At 46.8% G+C, this 21499-nt stretch overlaps 1 protein-coding gene across 1 annotated transcript in view; it reads right to left on the bottom strand.

Annotated features, from left to right (window-relative positions):
• MAP4K5 (mitogen-activated protein kinase kinase kinase kinase 5) overlaps positions 1-21499 on the bottom strand; it is a 686515-nt gene that overhangs the window by 101204 nt on the left and 563812 nt on the right. The window contains exon 28 of the mRNA XM_078659722.1: positions 8988-9056. Coding sequence (XP_078515848.1) covers positions 8988-9056 — 69 coding nt within the window. The remainder of the gene's footprint in view (positions 1-8987; positions 9057-21499) is intronic.

Genomic DNA, 21499 nt, shown 5'->3' on the forward strand with positions numbered 1-21499 from the left:
AATAACTTTAAAGGATAAGATATTAGAAATTCGCTGGACACTTGACAGAACGATCCTATTAGATACTGAGGTTGGACATAAAATAAAGGAAAGTATAGGTGAATTTTTCAGGTTTAACGAGAACAGTACCTCAGATCATATAATATGGGACACATTTAAGTCCTATTTAAGAGGCATATATAGCTCTCATATGATGTTAAACCGAAAACTTAAAAAAGATAGAGATATCCAAGAGCTTAAATTAATAAAACTAAAAGAATATCAGGTCCAACTTGCTGTTCAGGAAAATAAACCTAATATCTTAAGTTTAGAGAAGGAAATTCTAGATCTACAGACAAATTTCAAAACAAGAGCTGAAAAATTAATTCTAGATAAATAGGAAGTTAGTAAACTCCGCAATTTTGAATATGGAGAGAAATGTGGGTCCCTGTTGGCCTGGAAAGCCAGGACGGAGAAAAGCAGAAATAATAATAAATCTTTAACACAGCGTGGAACTGGTTTATCTTTAACAGCAGATAGTGAGATAAAAAAAGAAGCCAGAATGTTCTACGATGAATTATATTTGGAGAAGAACAAGGGGCCACAAAGTGAACAGGACGACTGGTGGGCCCAAATTGAACTGCCTCAGATAAATGATCAGGATAAAGCCTTTCTAGCTACCGAGATAACGGAGGGCGAGATAAGATCACAATTGAAAAAGATGGCAAGAAACAAGGCTTCGGGCCCTGATGGACTCCCGACAGAGGTCTACAAAGATAATTTAGAAGAAATTTTGGCCCCATTACAGAAACTTTTCAATAAAATCTTTATTCATGGAGAGCAAATACCTTCCTCCTGGTCAGATGCTACAATCTCATTAATAGCTAAACCAAATAAAGACCCGGAAAAGATAGAGTCTTATAGGCCTATTTCACTTTTAAACTCCGATCTGAAAGCATATTCTGGTATTCTGGCGTCGAGGTTGGCAAAAATAATCAAGTCAATAATTCATCCAGACCAACGGGGATTTATACCTGGTCGCCAACTGAACGAATTGACCTTTCAGGTGATTGGAGCAATTGATATCGCTATCGAAACGAAAGCACCTCTTACCATTGTAGCTATAGACGCGGCCAATTCTTTTGACCAGGTGAACTGGTGTTTTCTCTGGAAATCGATGACCAACTTTGGCTTCCCAGAAATATATATCAAGGGAATTGAAACGCTATACAGAAGCCCAAGAGCCAAGATCCTGGTCAACAATAGTCTCACTGATTGGTTGAATATTTCCAGAGGGACAAGACAGGGCTGCCCTTTATCCCCTCTTCTTTTTGATATATATATTGAACCCTTCATATGTTATTTACGGCAAGATCTGGAAATAAAACCATTTAAAATAGGAAATCTCGAACTGAAGACAGCTCTGTATGCGGACGACCTACTTCTTTATACCTCCAACCCAGAAGAAGCGATACCAAGATTATTTAGATTGGCTGAAGATTTTGGATCAATATCAGGTTACAGCATTAATAGGGACAAAACTGAAATAATGAGCTGGAACAACCCTGCCCCAGTTGTTGAAGCAAAATCTAAAATCAGATACTTGGGGGTATATCTCACACAAAACCTGGACGATACTCCTAAGACTAGCTGGGGAACAGTGGTAAAAGAGATTAGAAAACTCCTAACCAGATGGAACACTCTCCCTTTAAACATTTACGGCAGAGTGAATTTAGTAAAAATGATAATTCTCCCAAAAGTCACTTTTTTATTTAATTCCATCCCTTTAATTTTTAATAAAAAAGATATTGCTAATCTACAAGGAAAAATTGGTACTTTTATTTGGGCAACAAAATCCCCTAGAATAGCTTGGAAGAAACTCAGAAGAGGACTGAAACTGGGTGGATTGGCACTTCCGGATTGACTTTCTTATTGCTATGCCTTCCAATTTAAGAACTTTAGACTTTTAGCCAATAAGTTGGATGCTACTTCACACGGTAAATTGTTTCAAGCCATGTTAGCAGACCTCCCATATGGTGCAGATTTTTTCTTGTTTAAGTTTGGTGACCAAAATTAAAAAAAAAAATACGATTCAAGCTTCTACGAACTGCCTTAGATAATTGGAGATGGATACGGAAAATCACAGGTATCCCCTACTATCACGCTCAGGCCCCAATTTGGGACTCTCCTGGTACTCCAGAATGCCTATTGGATCAACTAGCTCTTCCTCTGAAGAAAGCTGGACTTATAAAGTGGGGGGACCTTTGTGACGTCTCAAGCCTATTAAGCTGGGAAGCACTATCACGACTAACAGAGGGCACTATAACAAGGTTTAAATTTTACCAACTGTCAGCATGGTGGGGAAGCCAAAATTGGAATACGGAAGAGGAGAGCCTCCCACTCGAATTAATAACTAGGCAGATGGGGTGGAAGGGCGAGACGGCGGAATGGTACAAAATGATAACCGGAAGTAAGGATAAGGAAAATCTAGAGGCTGAAATAACTAAACTATGGGATACTCCTGCAATACAGACCTCAGACGACATAATAAAAACCTGGTCTGATTCTTTTATAATATCACAGAAAGTCATCAAACCTTCAAACCTGAGAAGAAATCATTTATTCACAATGTACAGGGTATATTGGACACCTGCTAAACTTTCCAAAATATCAACAGTGCAGTACTTCTGTCCAAGGTGTAAGTCATCAGCAGCAGATGATATCCACATGTTTGCTGAATGCCCTGAACTTGATGTTTTTTGGAGGCAGGTCTGTGGTTTCTTAGAAGAGGTATTGTTAATCCCCATAACATTGTCTCCCAAACTGGTTCTATTTGGTTTTTTATCGGACTACAGCATAAACAGCTGCATATCACAGTTCATCTTCTATGTAATTGTCATCGCGAGAAGAGAGATCTGTAAAGAATGGAAATCAGAACTCCCTCCAAAATTCGCTGACTGCCTTAGGAACATCATGGCGGTGAGTAGTTTTGACTTACTTTGTGGAGGGGTTAAGTCTGCTGAGGTGTGGTCTGCACTAAAAGTCTGGTGTGAAAAATAACAAAATAAGTCCAATGATTATGCCAGAGGTTAAGTGGTCCTGTCCTCCTTTGGTAGCAAGTAACATCGGTGAAGGGAGTTGGACTGGAACTAACCTTACCTCTGGGCGAACTTCAATGGCTATCCACAAATACAAGGGCGGTCAAGGAAGGTTTGTGTCAGGGGCCTGAAGGACGCCTGCTTAGAGCTAACATCTACTGGTGGCATATATGAGGACAAAAAAAAAAAAAAAAAAAGAAAGCCACACTTGCTTTAGTGAGACTCTAAAGTATGGAAAAATCTACAGCAGTTTTTGGAAGAGTATGAATCTAAAAGCTCAATTTGAATCTCCATTTGCAGGTAGGGATCCCTTGTCTCAATGTGACATTGAGGAATACCTTTTTCATTCATGGTTCTGGTATTTCTGGGAATTCCAAATCATCAGGGGGAGATGGCTTTTGCAAGAGAGTAGGTCTGCACCTGAAGGGGTCCTAGATTCACTTTTGGCTTTGGATCTCTTATTGTATGAAGCCGTAAAAGGCTTGGTCTCTCCCTACTTACCTTCAAGTGAATGAGGTAACAAAGCTTGCTCAAAGTCACATTATGGCTGTGTCCAAGGAACCCTGCACAACATGAGTGAAAGTCTATCACTAGCATCTGCCTATATTCAGGACAGGTGTTAAACCCCTAGGAATAGTCCCACTGCAATGAAACCTCCAACAGGTTCTCCATTTGCTCAGCTTTAGTGAGCTTATGCTCCGTTGGTACATTTTATATATATATATACTCACAGATTACATGGCTTGACATATTACAACCACTACGTCCATCCCCGTCCTCCCCCTGGATGGAAATACAAAGTGTAAGGTAACAGGTGTATCGGGCCAAGTGTTAAAGATCCGCTCACACGGTGGGGTCGAATAATGACCTACATGAGAAAAGCTATCATTATGGTTAGCAGAGTATCAACTAACCCATGCACCTCTGTCGAGGTTAGTCTGACATCTCTGTTCACCGAACCCACCCGCCCGTTCAGGCTGATGGAGTCTGTGTGATCAGAGTGTCCGTCAGTTCTCTCAACCCGCGAAATAGAGGTACCTGTCTTTGTGAGTGTGTCTGGGTCCCCTCCTGTCTGCACAATAGCCTGCATTTTTTCCAGTAGTATCCCCCATGTCTCCAGGTCTTGGGCAGCATTCTTGTCCATGTGAACTATTTGTAGGCATATCTCTTCCACTACTCCCCATCCCAGAATGTCGGCTTTCCATTTTTGAGAGTCGACCGGGCGCAGGTTAGTTCTAAAGTATCGCAATATGGTGCTGCAGCACCTAGCCAGCATTAATAACAGACTTGCAAACTTATAATGCATCTTGGTCCCGGTCTTAGGGGCCGGTAAAACCCAAGGAGACAATACTTGATCGTTGCCTCAATCTGGTATCCTCTAGCTTCCTGAAGCGTCTCTAACACTCCCAACCAGTAAGATTGGAGACGAGGGCAGTCCCATATCATATGTGTGAATGTCGCTGGCTCGACTCCGCAACGGGGAATCCCAGCGAACTTATCGCACTGAACCCTGCTAGTCTGTCGGAGGTCAAGAATGTACAGTGCAAGTAATGAAATTGTATAAGCTTGAAACATGCATCACTGGCCACCTTCCGAACCCGCGCAAACGTTGCTTCCATACCCCCCTGTGAGAGTAGCCGGCAGATAAACGGACCACCGATCCTGAATGTGGGAAACCTCGACACAACATTCGGCCTTGAATGCCCCATATAATCCCATAAAAGACCCTGGGTTAAGAATCATCAACAAAGTTTTAGACTCTACTGCCTCTTCGGGAAAGGATGTCAGAGGTTTGCGTGCAGTGTGAAACATTTTTGCTTGCTGAAAGTGTCCAGCCAGGACTCGAAAGCATTCCTGTACGTTGGCGAAGGAACTAAAAGTTCTATTGAGGTATAGAACTCCTGCCACGAGGCACTGACTCTGACACCACTCTATTAGGGCCATCATGGACCTAATATGGCAGAAGCTCTAAAGCCATTGTAATGTTAGCTTTCGTGCGTATGGAGCCTTCTGCAGCACTAGTGTGAGCCCCGCTCCCAAGCCCATGCGACCCAGTGTACTACAAATGGGTAATCCAGAAGGGGGGCCATGATCCCATCATGAGACATTCCAGGAGATTATTTTCACATCTCCAATCCACAGGCAGATCTTTCTCTATATATGGTGGCCCTCTGCACACCATTGAACCACATATAGGAGGGTCGTGAGATAATAAAGAGACAGGTCCGTGAGGCCCAGTCCCCCAAGCTCCATATCCAACTTAAGGATCTCCAATTTAATTGCGCTTCCTGGCCCAAACCAGAGAGACAAGGAGACTAGTAAGAGACTCAAAGGTGGATCTGGGGATAGTGCAGAACGAGTTTTGAAGAACGTATAGGCAACGTGGCGGAAGGACCATCCAGGCCGATGCCACATGACCCGTTATAGAGAGGGGGAGGCGATTCCAGAAGCGGATAGAGGACTGTAAACCTGCAAGGGTTACTCCAATATTCAAGGCATATTGAGCGTTGGTGGAAGTGGCACTTGGATTCCTAGGCACCAGAAACAATCACATTCCCATCCAAACACCGTTGTGGAGAGATCTGCTACCTCCTTGCCAACAAATGTTGCGAGAGGAAATCTAACCGTTCTGAATTGTTAATCTTCAGCCCTGAGAGGAAACCAAATCCTGTTAAATTGTCCAGAAGCACCGATAACACACTCTCTGGGTGGGTTATGTCGGAGAGGGCAACATCTGTGTACATGAATACGACGTGAACCGGGCCACTCATGAAGACACCCCACTGAGCCATGTCCTGTCACAATCAGATGGCCGGGGGTTTTATCGCCAGGGCAAATAGAAGTGGGGGCAGCGGGCAACCCGGTCTCGTGCCACGCTGAATAGGAAAAATTTCAGAAATCACACTGCCATTTCAAACCCTAGCAGTTGGCTTACTGTAAAAGAGACTAACTCAGGAAATTCATTCCTGGCCGAGCCCCATTTGTGCCAGCACCACCCACAGGTAGTCAACATCTTAAGAGTATTGAAAGCCTTTACTCTGTCTAGGGCTTGGATGACAGCGCTGAGGTACATAGCCTCCTTAGCGTATAGGACATGAGACAGACGTAGGTTTGTGTATGTACCACGCGCTGGCATGAACCCACACTGGTCTGTGTGGACCAGATGAGTCAACACTCTGCTCAGCCGGAGTGCTAACACTTTGGCAAGTATTTTGGTGTTGACACCGAGCATTAGCATTAATAAGGACTCATAAGAGCCTGGCCTACATGGGTCCTTATCTGGTTTAAGAAGCATCACAATTTGAGCCTCCCTCATCATCGGTGGTAGGGATCCCTTGCATCTGGCTTTTTGCAGGGAGTCCAGTAGGTGAGGGAGTAGGAGATCTGCCTAAGACTGAAAATAACCTACCGGCAGACTGTCAGGGTCGGAGGATTTGCAGTGAGCCATGTTGGTCACTGCTTCTTTCAGGTCTTCCAGTTGGATATCTCCATCGAGGCCTTCGTGTTGGCCTTCAGTTAGGCTGGGGAGTGTCCGGTCATCCAAGAAACCATCCAATACATCCGGGGCTAGATGTACCTCTTCACTATACACAGACGACAGGTGAGCCTGCATGAGGGTGTTAATACTGTGCTGTGTAGATACAGGGCTACCATCCGCCTGCTGGAGCGTAAGAATAATTGGGGGAAGGGGGATTCACGCTTGAGAAGCCATGCCAACTGACAACCTGATTTGTCCCACTCCCAGTGTAGCAGATGACGGTATTCACACCGAACCAAGCAATCCAGCCTATCCCATATTTTTCTGACCCTGCGTTGGGCATGTAACACAGTCTCTCGCCATGGGCTCCCCTGCCGGGCTTTACTTCCTGCAATGGAGTCAGGTTATCCTCCGCCATTGAGGAGTCCCTCGCCATTTGTCTCTTCAGTCCACCCATACGTTGCACGTTCATGTGCTATCAATACATGCTAAAGTTCTGGGTTACCAGCTTGTATACAGCAAATATTAAAAATCTACCAAAGGAATAGTAACCATTAGAAATTATTATTGCACCGCGCCTTCAGAAGCATTGTCAGCTTGTCCTACTTGTTTGACGACACTGAACACTACTATCAACCTTTGATCAAAACCTCAAAATTAGTTAGTAAGAAAAGGCAAAAGCACAGCAATGCCCATTCTTATATAATGTAACCACAATGTGACAGTTTCCAAATTTGAGTGAACATATTCAAATTGTTTAAAATGTTTTACACATGAAATAATGAACCTGACAGATTGGCCAATACAACCTCAGTCATTATCAATTAGAGTGCTGTGTGTGGGCATTTAGGCACCAGACCAATAATGCTGGACTCAGAAATAGCAACACATTATTATTGCTGGGGTTCCCTGTAATATATGATCTGTTTGGAACATATCGGTCTTTGACTTGCCCAGGATCACTCGAATGACCTAGGATCTTGGGTACGCAGCAATGTAGGTTGTAATCACACTGCTGGCTTTTTAGAATCCCCACCATGAAGCAAATGCCCAGCTGTCCATTTTGATTGATTCCTTCAACTTTTACGGGTCAACCTCTATTAGTTACTAGGCAATAATTTCAGAAGAGAAGTGATACCAAAGAAAAGCGCCCTCAACTTGTAAAGTTTTATTTTTCACTAGTACATCAAGCTAGCTTGACGTTCATGACGAGGAGGGCAAGAAACAATAACCAGTCTGATTGAATGGTCCCCACTGTAACATGCTATTAACATATTGATGTGCAGTAGCATCGCCACCTTTACTCCCTTTCATGCAATTACACGCAGCAGAATGGGCAGATATGTATTTGTGGATTTTGTGACTATAAGTATTGGAGCAGTGGAATCTATTAATCTGTAAACCATAGCTTTTCCTTTTCATCATAAACACTGAACTATCTGAAGTGATAACACCCAAAACATAATTCAGCTCCAAAAAATGTTGCAGTCAAAAGGCAATTCAATACATTGTGACTGTGCTTTTCATTTAAATTTAGTAACATAAAGCCAAAATTATCTCTTTTGGTTAAATCAAACAAATGGTGCTGGAAGACGTTTTACCACAATCTGGATTAGCGCTAACGAACAGAGAGAAGACATATTTTTGATCCGATTATCAAAAATGTTCAGCCCTTTTCGTGCTTTCTTCAGAGGAAAGAAGTAAACCACATGAAAATAACTCCAAGATCTACTGATGTTTTGCCGATGCAAACCACATACTATCTAGATTTTATGTTTTTTAGGTTTTTATGATGTTCTGCCATGCCAACTTAAGTAAGAGGAGAGAATTAAGGAGCCTGGGACTATTCCCTTTTGTGTGGGCTCCCACATACTGTAACAGATGGTCACACATTCACACTGCCTAGTTTATGCAAATGTTTGTCACTCTACAGACAGACTTTGGTAAAAAGGTAATAAAGAACACAAAAAGATAAATAAAAAACAAAGACAGTATGGTGGGGTTTTCATGCTATAAAGTATGAACAGGATTCACGTTTCTGATATTCAATTTTTTCATGAGAGACATTGTTTGAGCAAAAAAACAGGAGAACACTGATCGCTAGCGCAAAATAGGTATTCTAGCCTTCAATTCATGCTGATGACGAACTCTTGCTTGAATTATTTCAGTATTCTTGAGTTACTAATTACCACCTTAGTGGAGTCACAGTGTTCTACTTTGTCAGCTGACACACACATATTGCTTTTGTGAAGCTAGTTTGTCACTACTGCCACATGAATAAGAAAAGTGTTTAAGAGGATGGATGTCTGACAGTTTTACTTGAAAACACAATAAAACCTGCAGAATGCCACCAAAAACAAAATTGGCTGATACACATTGATCATTTGGTCAATTCTGTTTGAAACATGAAAAGAATCCATAAGACCACTTACTGTCCAAGCAGACAAGAACTGTATCTCTTTCTAGCTGAGTTACATGGATAGCTTCCAGTTGATGACCACCTATAAAACAAATATTTAGAAATAATATACCAGTAATCTAATGAAATATTCAGAGAGAGAATGCAAGAATTTATACAAAAAAAAGTGAATACAACATAAAGGTAACTGCTTTAAAAAGTGAGGTCTAAAATGTAGAAAATTCATGCATAAGGTTATGATGAAACCTTAAGGAATTTTCAATCAGTAACATGGATTTGGATTTGTTCATGTTTTGGGATTCATGATCAAATAATACATTGTACAATTTGTTTAATCATACGATACTTCAAAGAATACGAAAAAGTAGCACATCAGTCCATTCTGGTTTTCACCACATTTTAATGTTGGACGTCTTAAAAGATTTTATTAATGTTGATTGGAACCTTAATATTAAAAAATTTTTACGACAATTATTTTGTTTAAAGGGAAAAGCAGAATCACAGCAAATAAATGTTGCAGCACATACACTACAGGGCTTTCTGACAGGGCTATCTGATGATTTGAAATGACATTTCATTAAAGTTGCATATATCTGAGAGTCCAAATGTCACACAGATGTGGATTTGAAAGGTGAGGTACTTTGGATCTAGATAAACAAGTTGCTGTGTATAATTAGAATTAAACAGATAAGATAGACATAAGCAAGCTGATATCTCCGAATGATGGAAGAAGGTCTACAACGCCTTTGCAGAACAGCGTCTCATTACTAGAAGCAGGTGAGGAGTATACGAGCACAAGTATTCAAATATCATACTGATGTGTGTCTTATCTATGTATGACAGCGTCTAGGACTACTACGCATGTGTGACTCCCCCAAATGTCGTACACTTTTGCATCGAATGTGAAGGGGGTGCATTGACAGTTTCCAAATATGTAACATGCATTGGCATAGCATATTTGTATACTTTTATGTCCCAGTAACGCTTTCAGTTTCTTTGTCCCCTTTATAAATCTGGGGCTCTTATTGACTGGCTAGGATAGATGGAAGTTTAAAATGATCTTCAGTAGGAAGGAGGGCGCAACCACTGCAGTCACTTATTCTTCGTGAAAGGATTGAAAAGAGTGGATGAAGGCCTTGGTAGAAGTGTATTGTTAGGTAGAAGCAGAAAGGTTGAAAGTATTAGAAACTGAAATGTGCATCCTTTAAGACATATTAAAATGTTCTTGAGATCCACTCCTATTAGGAAATGAAACTATACATTCTGCAGGTTAGGAGTACTAACAACTCCTGCTCTGACATGGCTTAGAGAATTTGCTGCAGCAAAACCATCTTTAATTTTATAATTTTTCAGATAATTGTTCAGAAATCTGTGGGGGTGGCTAACAGAGGTTGTTAGCCACCCCTTTTCTTGCGTCTTAAGAAGTACTTTTTTAGCAATCTTAAATGGGCACCGCTGTCTGTGCGATTAGCTTCAAAATCTGAGAACAAAATGTGACGTTCTAAGCTAAAGCATTCTGTCTTACTTAGAAGGAGGTGCCCATAGCTCTGGCAATCAAGTCCAGGCTGGATTTCAAGATGTGCAGCAAAGCATTCTGGCTATCCACTATCCCTTCTTGAAGTGTTCTTTCATGTCAGGTGGGACATGAGGAAGTATTACTTGTGCCATGTCCCACAAAGCATGTAAGTAATTTGCATTGAGGGATTTGAGAGCCATGTTCCCAGCTGAAAGAACATCTGTTTAGATTCCCTGTTAGAAGGGAATGTCGGAAAGTTGTGACAAGATTGTGTCCCTGAACAAGAGGCTTTTATAACGAGGCTTTCTGGGGATGAATGAGAAGTCAAGAAGGCTGGGTCGAAAGGAGCCAAACTATACCGGCTAAGGCGTTTCACTGCTGGGGATGAAGAGGGTTTCTCCCACCTCACTTGCACTGTGTCTAACAGAGCATCATTGAATGGGAGAAGCAGCTCGCCAAAGGAATTAGAACCTCAGCAAGGACTTTAGTTTTTGTCGCTGCCTCAGGTCTGGCACCTCAACAGCCTTGAGCATCATTTTGTGGAGTAAGTAACCCACTGGAATAATCTTTAGCGAGTTCGGGCAAGGTGTCCAGCCTGATTGCAGATGAGTGTTCTTTAAAATCCAGGAGGTTGGGGCGTGGCCAAGATGGCGGTGTGAGCAGACGTGTTCCTCTGACGCTCCTGCTGACGGCCCACTACAGCACCGGCTCTTTGCCATTTTCAGCCACAGATTGTCCGGGCATTAGAGCGGGATTGAGAGCGGGCATCGCGGGGGTACAGTCCTGGTGTGCGATTGACTGCCGGGGCGCGCTGCCCCACTGCGCATGGTAGCGGCCGGACCGCGGTGATGAATGGAGCGGATCGGCGGTACCCAGCAGCGGAGAGTGGAAGCCTTACGGCTGATGGGCTGACCCAGGGAAATCTGACTGGAGCTGCGGCCTGACGCAACGCCCCCCATCCCCAGAGGTACAGCGGTCTGCGTCTGCCCCGGTGCGGCCGGGGGCAGGCCTTGGCCGAGGCCGGAGGAGAGCTGCACCCGTACGCCATCTTGGGGTGGCCTAATGCGGCCTAGGCGGGCTCGGGCTGGTTGAGGGTCCTGTAATCCTGCCGGAGCCCTCCCGCCCCCGGGCTTGGGGACCGGGGCTGACCTTGGAGCGAGGACAGCAGCACAGCCCGCAGCACTGCACGGCGGAGGGGGAGACCGCAGAGTCGGGCGGAGGCCGGCCGCTGGGGCAGAGGGGTTTCCCGCGGGGAAGACTGAGGCCGACCCGCTAGCACACCATAGACTTGCACGGAGTGAAGGTTGGTGGAGGGGCCCAAGAACGCCACTGTGCCCTACTAGCTCCGCCCGCGGACAGCTTTTGTGGTGGCGGAGCCTCTGCTCCCCTGGCATGGTGGAGACCGGGCCCATTGAATGGCGGAAGCCGCGGTGGAGGGGAGCCTATCCGCCATTTCAGAGCACCCGACAGGGGGGTGGGCCCAGGGCTGGTCGAGGGTCCCGTGGCCTAACCGGGACTCTCCCGCCCCAACACTGACAGGCAAGTGCCCACTTTGAAGAACCTCTGCGCAGTGTGAGTGGACTGAAGGGAAGAGAGAAGAACTGAGCTGCGGTCAGCCTCCGGACCCAGGGGATCTCCGTTGAGCCGCATGGCAGCGAGAGACTAAGCCTAGTGTCCGCCTGCGGGGGATGTGCGCCTACAATCTTGCTGAGGGCCTATCACGCGCAGCATTTACCATAGCTGCTCTAAAGTAGGGAGCGGAGGCACGACGCGCCACTTTGTGACACGGCCGAAAAGTGACTGGCAGTCCTGGAGGCCGTAATTACAGCTACAGAGGGACGGCTGTGGTGGTGGCGACAAGGTCGACATCCAGGAGGTGAGGTGGGGAGTGTAAAGGGGCCTGCAGCGCCGGGAGACTCTGCTTTGCTATCCCCGCTTTGTCTTTACCGTTGCCCTGCGACCCTTGTATCTCAGTGGGCAGCACAGCGGAGTGGCGCAGCACAAGCAGGAGGCTGAGCAGGCCCGAACAGCGACTAATCCGGGCTTTGACCGGGGTGTGATATGTCCTCCTCCCGGGGGTGCAAGGACAGAACTCTCAAGGACTTATTCATGAAGGCGCAGGCCGAGCAGCACGCCGGCGACGGGCCCTGAGCACTCTGCTTCCACGAGGGGTGATGGCGGGGAACCGATCACTAAAGCCTTTCTGGAATCCATATTTGTCGCGCTAAGGGAGGATTTGCAAACCCTTAAGCGGGACTTTACGGTAGAGATCAAGGACGTCCGCAGAGTTGGACGGCATTGGGGAGAGGGTCGCGGAGCTGCAAGAGAAGAGTAATGGGAGAGACACAGAGATGGCGGCGCTTTAACAGGAGGTCCTTAGGATCCACGATCAACAAGTGCATCTGCAGTCGCACCTGGAGAACCGCTCTCGCCGCCATAGCATTCAGATCCATGGAGTTAGGATGGATGAGGACATGGGCGACCTCTTCAAATACACCAGAGAACTTTTCAATCATATTCTGGGCCGACCCCTGGACACTGATCTTCGCCTGGACAGAGTGGGCCCCCCACGTGCTTCGATGGCCCCACCGTCCGACATCTTGGTATGCATACAGCTTCCGTACTAAAGAAGAAATCCTTCAAAAAGCGCGCCAAATGAACACCCTGTCTTTCCGGGGTTAGTCCCCTGTTCTCTACCAGGATCTGGCAGCACTCACTTTGCAAAAATGGAGATCTTTCAAACAAATCACATCAGATCTTCGGCAACACAACATATCATACAGCTGGGGCCACCCATTCCGGCTGATGTTCCGCATGGACAGCAAACTGTATCAGCTACGTTCCCTCTCCGAGGTATGTCGTTTGCTCCGAGTAGATCCCCCAGCTGAATAAAGCGGAGATGATGGTCCTAAAGTGGACACGGATGATGCAAAACCCTGCTGGCGCCAGCAGGGCTGGAGACGCAGTCCCAAAAAACCTCCTCCCGCTGAAATTTCACAGGGCCAGAGGTCGGCCCTTGAGACCCTTTCAGCGGAATTGGCTAAGTCACAACCTGGATGAACTGCGCAGCCCCGAATGTCAGATTTGATGGAGTCATATTGTGCCTTGGGCTGTTGGCGGGAGGGGGGTCGCTCATGACTACAAAGTTTCCCCCAAGTTGATTTGCTTCCGACCATCGTAGGATGATGGACTCCAAGATAAATATTTATTTTTCCCTTTTTTTCAAGGTTAAGTTATGCGTAAGGACGCTAATTAGTCACTTTGTTGGGGTTATTGTTTTTGAGGGGTTTTGGGGTTCCTTGTCCACCGTTTTTTATCTGCTGCACAGTCTCTCCTACCCTGGGCCTCCCTGTACGACAAACGCCATGTACTTACAGTGCCGGGGGTCCTGGATCCCACCTAAAGCCAGCTCCCTAAATCTCCCTGCATGACCCCTAATACACTTAAGATAATCACCCTGAATGTGCGGAGACTCAACAACTCCATTAAGCGTAAAGCGGTGCTGTCCTGCCTAGGACATACAGGAGCAGACATATGCTTCCTCCAGGAAACACATTTATTAGTAGAAGACTGTAACTCTCTCAAATCACCTAGGCTCCCGACCCAGTTGTTTCCCTCTGGCCCCACTAAATCAACAGGGGTGTCCCTCTTGGATGCGCAGCGATTCCGCTGAGAAATACTCCACAAAGAAGCTGAAATCAAAGGGCGGCTTCTTAACTACCAATTCGCCCTAGGTGGCCTCACATTTACTACTGGTTCAATATACGCCCCCAATGACGGTCAGGAGCGGTTCTTGCACAAAGCCCTCACCGAGGCGACGACCACAACAGAGTGTAGGCTTCTCCTGGGGGGCGATCTAAGCTTTGTCTTTGACAACATAGCAGATAGATCCTGCCAGCGTACTAATCAGACAGGTGTACTATCCGCGGCAGGTCTAACCAGACTACGCGACCTAGATCTTCATGACCTCTGGCGCTGCCCGCATCCTCACAGCCGTGAATTCTCCTACTACTCCAACGCGCACAAAACATACGCTCGGTTAGATTATCTGCTGGCCTCCACTCCTCTACACACCCTGGTCGAGAATGTGGAGATAGGTGTGGCCTCTCTGTCAGACCACGCACGAGTCATGATTACCCTCACACTACCCCCACACAGAGCTCCTCAAGGGTTTGGCGCCTCCGTGAAACCCTCCTTCACCGCACCAGAGTAATATACAGCGATCCATAAAAGATTACCTCTCTCACAATGCAAACACTGATACTTCACTGGCGGCGCTGAAGGCAGTCATTCAAGGGGAACTAATAGCTATATCGACCGTGGAGATCATAGAGCGCAAGTGCAAGAGGGACGACCTTCCCCAGAAAACAAGAGAATTGGACAGAAACATCAGCGTACAGGAGCGCCTCGAGTTTGGCGCCAACTCAAAGCTATGCGACAACAGCTACCCGCTTTAGATCAGGATAGAGAGGAGTACGCAGCCCTTTGGATGCGGCACGCTTACTAATTGGGTGGAGACAGATGTGGCCGCCTTCTCACTCAGAAGCTGAGAGAGACCTGCCAAAAACAAGGGGTGAGGGAGATCCAACGGGATGACGGAAGGCAAGTCTCTTCCGATTCGGAGATTGCTGAGACATTCTGGGATTTCTATGCCCGCCTTTACTCCAACTCCCCCTCTCCCTCGAGGACGGTGCCAACTACCTTGCCCTCAATGGTTTGCCCAGCCTGACGAAGAGGAGGTCATTGCGGCTATTTTGCGGCTTAAACTCGCCAAAGCCCCAGGTCCTTTTTGCCTTCTACTTGGAGCCACTGGCCCATCGCCTCCGCACCCACACTGAGATCTCAGGAATCCAGTTCGGGTGCTATACTCACACAGTCAGCTTGTACGTTGACGATGTCCTGATCTCTATATCGGATCCTCTTCGCACACTATCGGTATGCCTAGCAGAGCCCGAAACCTTTGTGTTGGCGTCGGGGTTCAAGGTGAACATGGACAAATCGGTTGCGCTTGACCTCATCCTCACATCCCACACCCGTGCATGCCTTCAATATCGCCACCCCATACCGTGGGCGACTGAGGCGATCCCGTACCTAGGGATTCAACTGACCCCCTTCCCTGGCAGAAATAGTGCACATCAATAACACCAACTTGAGGCAGAAGATTCATAAAGAGCTGAGCCAATGGAAGCACTACCTGCTCTCCTGGCTTGGTAAAATAGCAGGGATCAAGATGACCATATTGCCTCAAATGTTATACATATTTCAAACCTTACCTCTCTGACCACCAGTTGGCTGGATTAAACAGACCCAATCCAAACTTGCACGTTTTATCTGGAACGGCCGCAAACCTCGGACGAAGCACGCCTTGACAATGCTTCCACCAGAGACAGGGGGACTTGGCGATCCTGACCTCCTGCTTTACTTTCAGGCGGCCCAGCTACGCCATTTGGTTGAGTGGTGCCGCCTAGCGTCGGAGAAACATTGGCTTTTCCAAGATCAGGCAATAGCCGCCAAACCGCTGCAGGGTATCCCCTTCTTAAGCAGGAACCACAGGCCAAGCTCTCTTTATGTGTCCCACTTCATCCGGGCCATGCTAGACACATGGGATCACACTAGCCTAAAACATAATCTCACTATATTCCCCTCGCCTCTTACTCCACTGTTTGAGAACCCTGATTTCCAACCGGGGATGTATGCGACGATCGCCACTAGTTGGAGGCCATCGGGCTGCTACTTGGCGGGTCATCTATTTGACGTGAACTGAATTATACCGTTCCACCAGCTCAAAATAGATTATGGAATCCCCGAGTCTGAGAGATTCCGTTACGGTCAGATTCGACACTGGGTCCTCCATTCCCAGATGCAGCCACGTGTCAACAGGCTCCTAACTGTATGAAAAGGGGTTGGTCACCCGCACATCTGACAAGAAACTCAAGTCCGACCTTTATAAAATGCTCCTCTCCCGGAATTTACACACGTACAGTGCCAGCCATGCAAGGTGGAAGAGGGACTTGGGCAGAACACTCACTCACAAGGAATGGGCAGGGGTATATTACAGGGCCCGTGATTCGGCATACCACATCACACGTGGTGGAAACTCTCACCAAACTTGTTTCTTATTGGTATTATACCCCCGAAAGACTTCACTCCATAGACCCCTCTCAAAATGTCACCTACTGGCGGGGATGCGGGGAGGTGGGCACGTTGGTACACCTGCTTTGGGATTGTGCGCACATTCAGGGATGCTGGACTCAGATCTTGGACGAATTAGACACGCATCTATATACGCAGATACTGCGCTTCCCAGCCTATGTCCTCTTGGGTCTACCAAATCCTGTGACCTTCCCACTTAGATCCCACCGGGGCCGGCTGATGGCGATAGCGCTAGGTTTGGCAGTGCAAAATGTCGTAGCACACTACTTTTACAGGCTGGCTGCACTGGCTATGGTACGTCCTAGGGATGGAGAAATTGACATTGACGATGGCGGGGAGGGACTCATTGTTTGTAGAGTTGTGACAACCCTTTCAGTTCCTTCTCTCCTCCGAATTTAAGGAAGTCACCTGCCCAAGGTACCTCCGTCTGTTGCGGATTTCTGAATCCCAGGGAGACGGGGGTGAGCCTCGCACTTCAAATGCAAGATTCCAACATTGAATATTTTCTTTTTATTTGGTGGACAAGGAACGGGGTGGGGGTGATGAGGGGAGGGTGGGTTTGGTTTCCCATATAGCATGGGTTTTGTTCTGTTTTCATATGCTCCTTATCTTCTACAGCATTTCACTAATGACTGCAGTATAACGCACGAGGGCTGTGTCTCAGTCAGATGTAGTGGAACGTATTGCTTGCTGATAAAACCTAATAAAAGAATTAAACCATAAAATTCAGGAGGTCGTGCAAGGGATTGCCATCAGAAAAGTGCTCCAGTGGGTTGAAGTCCGTTCCAATTTTTTTTCCGGAGGCAGGTTCTTTAAAGAATTCTCTGGACCTCTCAACATGAGTGAACTTGTGGCTTGACGTCTGGCTGCAGTGCTATTGTTCCGTATCGGGTGGATGTGGCAGAGGAGGAAATGGTGGTAGGTGAAGATGGTGGGGGAGACAGTATCGGTGCCGTTCACTGTGACGGTTGTGGCACCATGAGGTGCAGTGCAGGGTTGAAGCAGTATTGCCGGAAGGGCATGATGAGCGGAAATCACAGTGGCTCCATATGGCTGAAGTAGAGCAAGAGGGCATTGACACTGTTGCAAACATGGCCTTAGGAAACCTAGCAGGATCCCAACTAAGCGCCGTAAAAATGGGAAATGCCAGACCGGTGCTGAAGGAATCGCTGGCATCTGGACTGTAGGTTGGTCCAGAGCCAGTTCAAGGCTGCTTGGAGGATCTTCCATGAGGATAAGGACGAGTTCCATCTCCGACGAAGAGCGTCCTGCTGAAGAAGGAAAGCGTTGAGGGGGATCTACTTCTGGCCACTTTGTGTCCTTTTTTATGTGCTTGAGGTGTGCCTTTGCCCTGATGATGGAGAGGGGGGTGGTGAGATCGTTTTCGGTAACATTGATGGTCCTTTGCCAGGCCATAAACAATTTGGCCTTGTGTTCCTTAATGGCCTTAGGATTCATACTGAAGTATTAGGAACATAACTTAGTGGTGTGTTCAGAGCCCAGACACCATAGACAAATGGCATGGGTATCTGGGATGTACATTTGTCCTTCATAGTTCCTGCAAGGCTTAAACCCAGACTTTTTTGGGGGACACATTCTCTTTTAAAGAAGGTACTGAATATATAGGATTAGTGAGGAAAGATTTTCCTAAGAAGAGAAGCTCCGGATCCACGTTGATGGCATGGAGAAAAGGTAACAAACATCGGTATATCAAGATGGGCGCTACATGGGCTCGGGGCATCATCTGATTTCACTTAGGGCACTGACTGAATCAAGCACCCTCTACTGGCGACATTGAAGATTTGAAGTTTCCTAATTCAGTCTGATGCCTGAATTGTTCTACAGGTGAGGAATCCGCAGGTAGAAGTATCCATTGGAATATAAGATGATCACAAATGTACTATACTAAACCAGTTGAGGTAGCCACAGAACAACTTTATAACCCGTGGGTCCAAGACTTCAGTGCGCTATGTTTAAACTTAGGTTCTACTCTTTGACGGTAAATGAGCAATATATCTCAATGCATAAAAAAAAAAAAATTAACATTATCTACATTAATAGACTACTGGGTGGTAGATATGGAAATGCAGATATCAAAGATTTAAACTCAAAATTGGAGCACACCCCCACACACCTCCAGAAATGCCAGGCTTAAGCATATACAATATTGTTTGCATAGAGTATATGTTACACCTAAGCATATAAACATAATGTTCCCAACAGCACAGGTGGTGCGTTCCCTGTGCAGTGCGGTGGATGCCAGCTTCTACCATATGACTTGGGCATGCCAGGCCTTCCTTTGGTACTGGGAAGCTCTTTTCCAGTATTACAAGGGTTACTTACCGTAACATATTGAAAACGAACAAGTTACTTACCTTCGGTAACGCTTTTTCTGGTAGATACAGTATCTGCCTGTGGATTCCTCACCTTGTGAATATTTCCCTGCGTTAGCAGCTTCCGGAAATTCTTTTTGTAGCTTCGCGCCGACGTGCACCGACGTCAGAGGCACGGCATCGCACGCGACTCCGCTGACGTCACCGACCCCAAATCAGGCCCACGCCGGCATGATGACATCAGTTCCGCCCCTTTTTTCCGTGCCTTCGAGGCACACGGACGGACCAATGGCAGTAGAACAATACAAAGTATACACAGTACACAATGTCCAGATTACACACATAGTGCGAAAACAATAAAGGAAAGCAAAGTGCAATAAACATTTCCTTTGACAATATATATATATATATATAAATATATACAATAAACATGGTATACAAGAGTGGACAACGGGGAGGCGGGCGGGTCAGTGAGGAATCCACAGGCAGATACTGTATCTACCAGAAAAAGCATTACCGAAAGTAAGTAACTTGTTCTTCTGATAGATACATCTGCCTTGTGGATTCCTCACCTTGTGAATAGAGTCCCACAGCAGTCCCCACTCCCGGAGGAGGGTGTCCACTCTTCTATACCAAGAAATCCTGGAGGACAGAGCGCGCAAAGTGGCCGTCCCTCCTCACCTCGGTATCCAAGCAGTAATGCTTCGCGAAAGTGTGGAAGGAGGCCCAAGTCGCGGCTCTGCAAATGTCCTCTACGGGCACACCTCTAGAAAGAGCAGATGTTGCAGACTTAGCTCTAGTGGAATGAGCCCTAATACCCTCAGGAGGGTCCTTACCGGCCAGAGAGTAGCAAATCTTGATGCACAGGATTATCCATCTAGAAAGTGTGCGCTTGTGCACCGCTTTGCCCTTTTTGCAGCCAGCAAAACCCACGAAGAGCTGATCATCAACACGATAGTCTCTAGTCCTATCGAGATAGAAACTGACTGCTCTCTTTGGGTCCAAGCGATGAAGCCGCTCCTCCTCCTTGGAAGGGTGAGGGGGAGGATAGAAGGTAGGGAGGGTAACTTATTGCCCCAGGTGGAAAGGAGTTACCACCTTCGGCAGAAAAGCAGCCCTGGTCCTAAGAACCATTCGATCAGCATGAATGGATAAAAACGGGGGCTTTGAACTAAGAGCTTGAAGCTCACTTACCCTCCTTGCCGAGGTAATTGCTACAAGGAAGACCGCCTTGAAAGACAAAAGCCTCAATGGACATGAGTGTAAAGGCTCAAAAGGTGAACTCATCAAAAATGTAAGAACAAGGTTCAAATCCCATTGGGGTACAATAAAAGGAGTGGGAGGAAATTTATTAGTAAGGCCCTAGATGAACCGTAAAACAATAGGTGACTTAAACAAAGAGGGCTGGTCAGGCAAACAAAGGAAAGCCGATAAGGCCGACAAATAACCCTTAATGGTTGCCACCGCAAAACCCTGCTGGGCCAAGGAAAGAGCAAATTGAAGAATATTGGACAAACGAGCCCTTAAAGGGTCAATGGACTTCTCCCCACACCAAGCAACGAACTTTGACCATCTATAGGAATAAATGGACTTAGTGGAGTCACGCCTGGCTGACAAAACGACATCCACCACATCGTGTGGGAGAAAAAAAGAACTCAGGTTGCCCCGTTCAATCTCCAGGCATGAAGGTGTAAGGTCTGGAGGTGGGGGTGTAGAACCTGCCCCTCCATCTGGGAGAGGAGATCTGCCCTGTGAGGGAGACGGAGCAGCGGGTGAGAGGAGAGGTGGAGAAGGTCTGAGTACCACACCCTTCTTGGCCAATCCGGGGCGATCAACATGACTTGGGCCCGGTCTTGGTGAATCTTCCTCAAAACCCGAGGAATCAAGGGTATGGGAGGAAACGCGTAAAGGAGTTGCTAGTCCCAACTCAACTGAAACGCGTCCCCCAAGGCTCCCTGCATCGGAAACTGGCGACTGCAGAATGACGGGCAGTAAGCATTCTCGCGAGTGGCGAACAGGTCCACCCAAGGAGTTCCCCACATCCGAAAGACATGACGAACTACCTCTGGATGAAGCCTCCACTTGTGGTCGGCAGAGAACTGCCGACAGACTGTCCGCATGAACGTTCAGAACCCCGGCCAGATGATTTGCCATCAGACAAATCTGGTGGTCCTGAACCCAGGACCAGAGTCGTAGAGCCTCTCTGCAGAGACACTGCAACCCCACTCCTCCCTGCTTGTTGACATACCACATCGCGGTCGTGTTGTCCGTCAAGACCTGAACTGACTGACCGCGAAGGGGAGGAAGGCCTTGAGCGCCAGACGTATCGCCCGTAATTCCAGCAGGTTGATGTGAAGCAACCTTTCCTCTGGAGACCAAAGACCCTTGACCTCCAGGTCTCCCAGATGAGCACCCCACCCTAGAGTGGATGCATCCGTTATTACCGTGGCCACCGATGGAGGAAGTTGAAAAGGCTTTCCTTGCGACAGATTGCCTTCCACGCTCCACCAAGACAGATCCGCT

The sequence above is a fragment of the Lissotriton helveticus genome, chromosome 9 (assembly GCF_964261635.1).
Source record: "Lissotriton helveticus chromosome 9, aLisHel1.1, whole genome shotgun sequence".
In the NCBI taxonomy this organism is placed as follows: domain Eukaryota; kingdom Metazoa; phylum Chordata; class Amphibia; order Caudata; family Salamandridae; genus Lissotriton; species Lissotriton helveticus.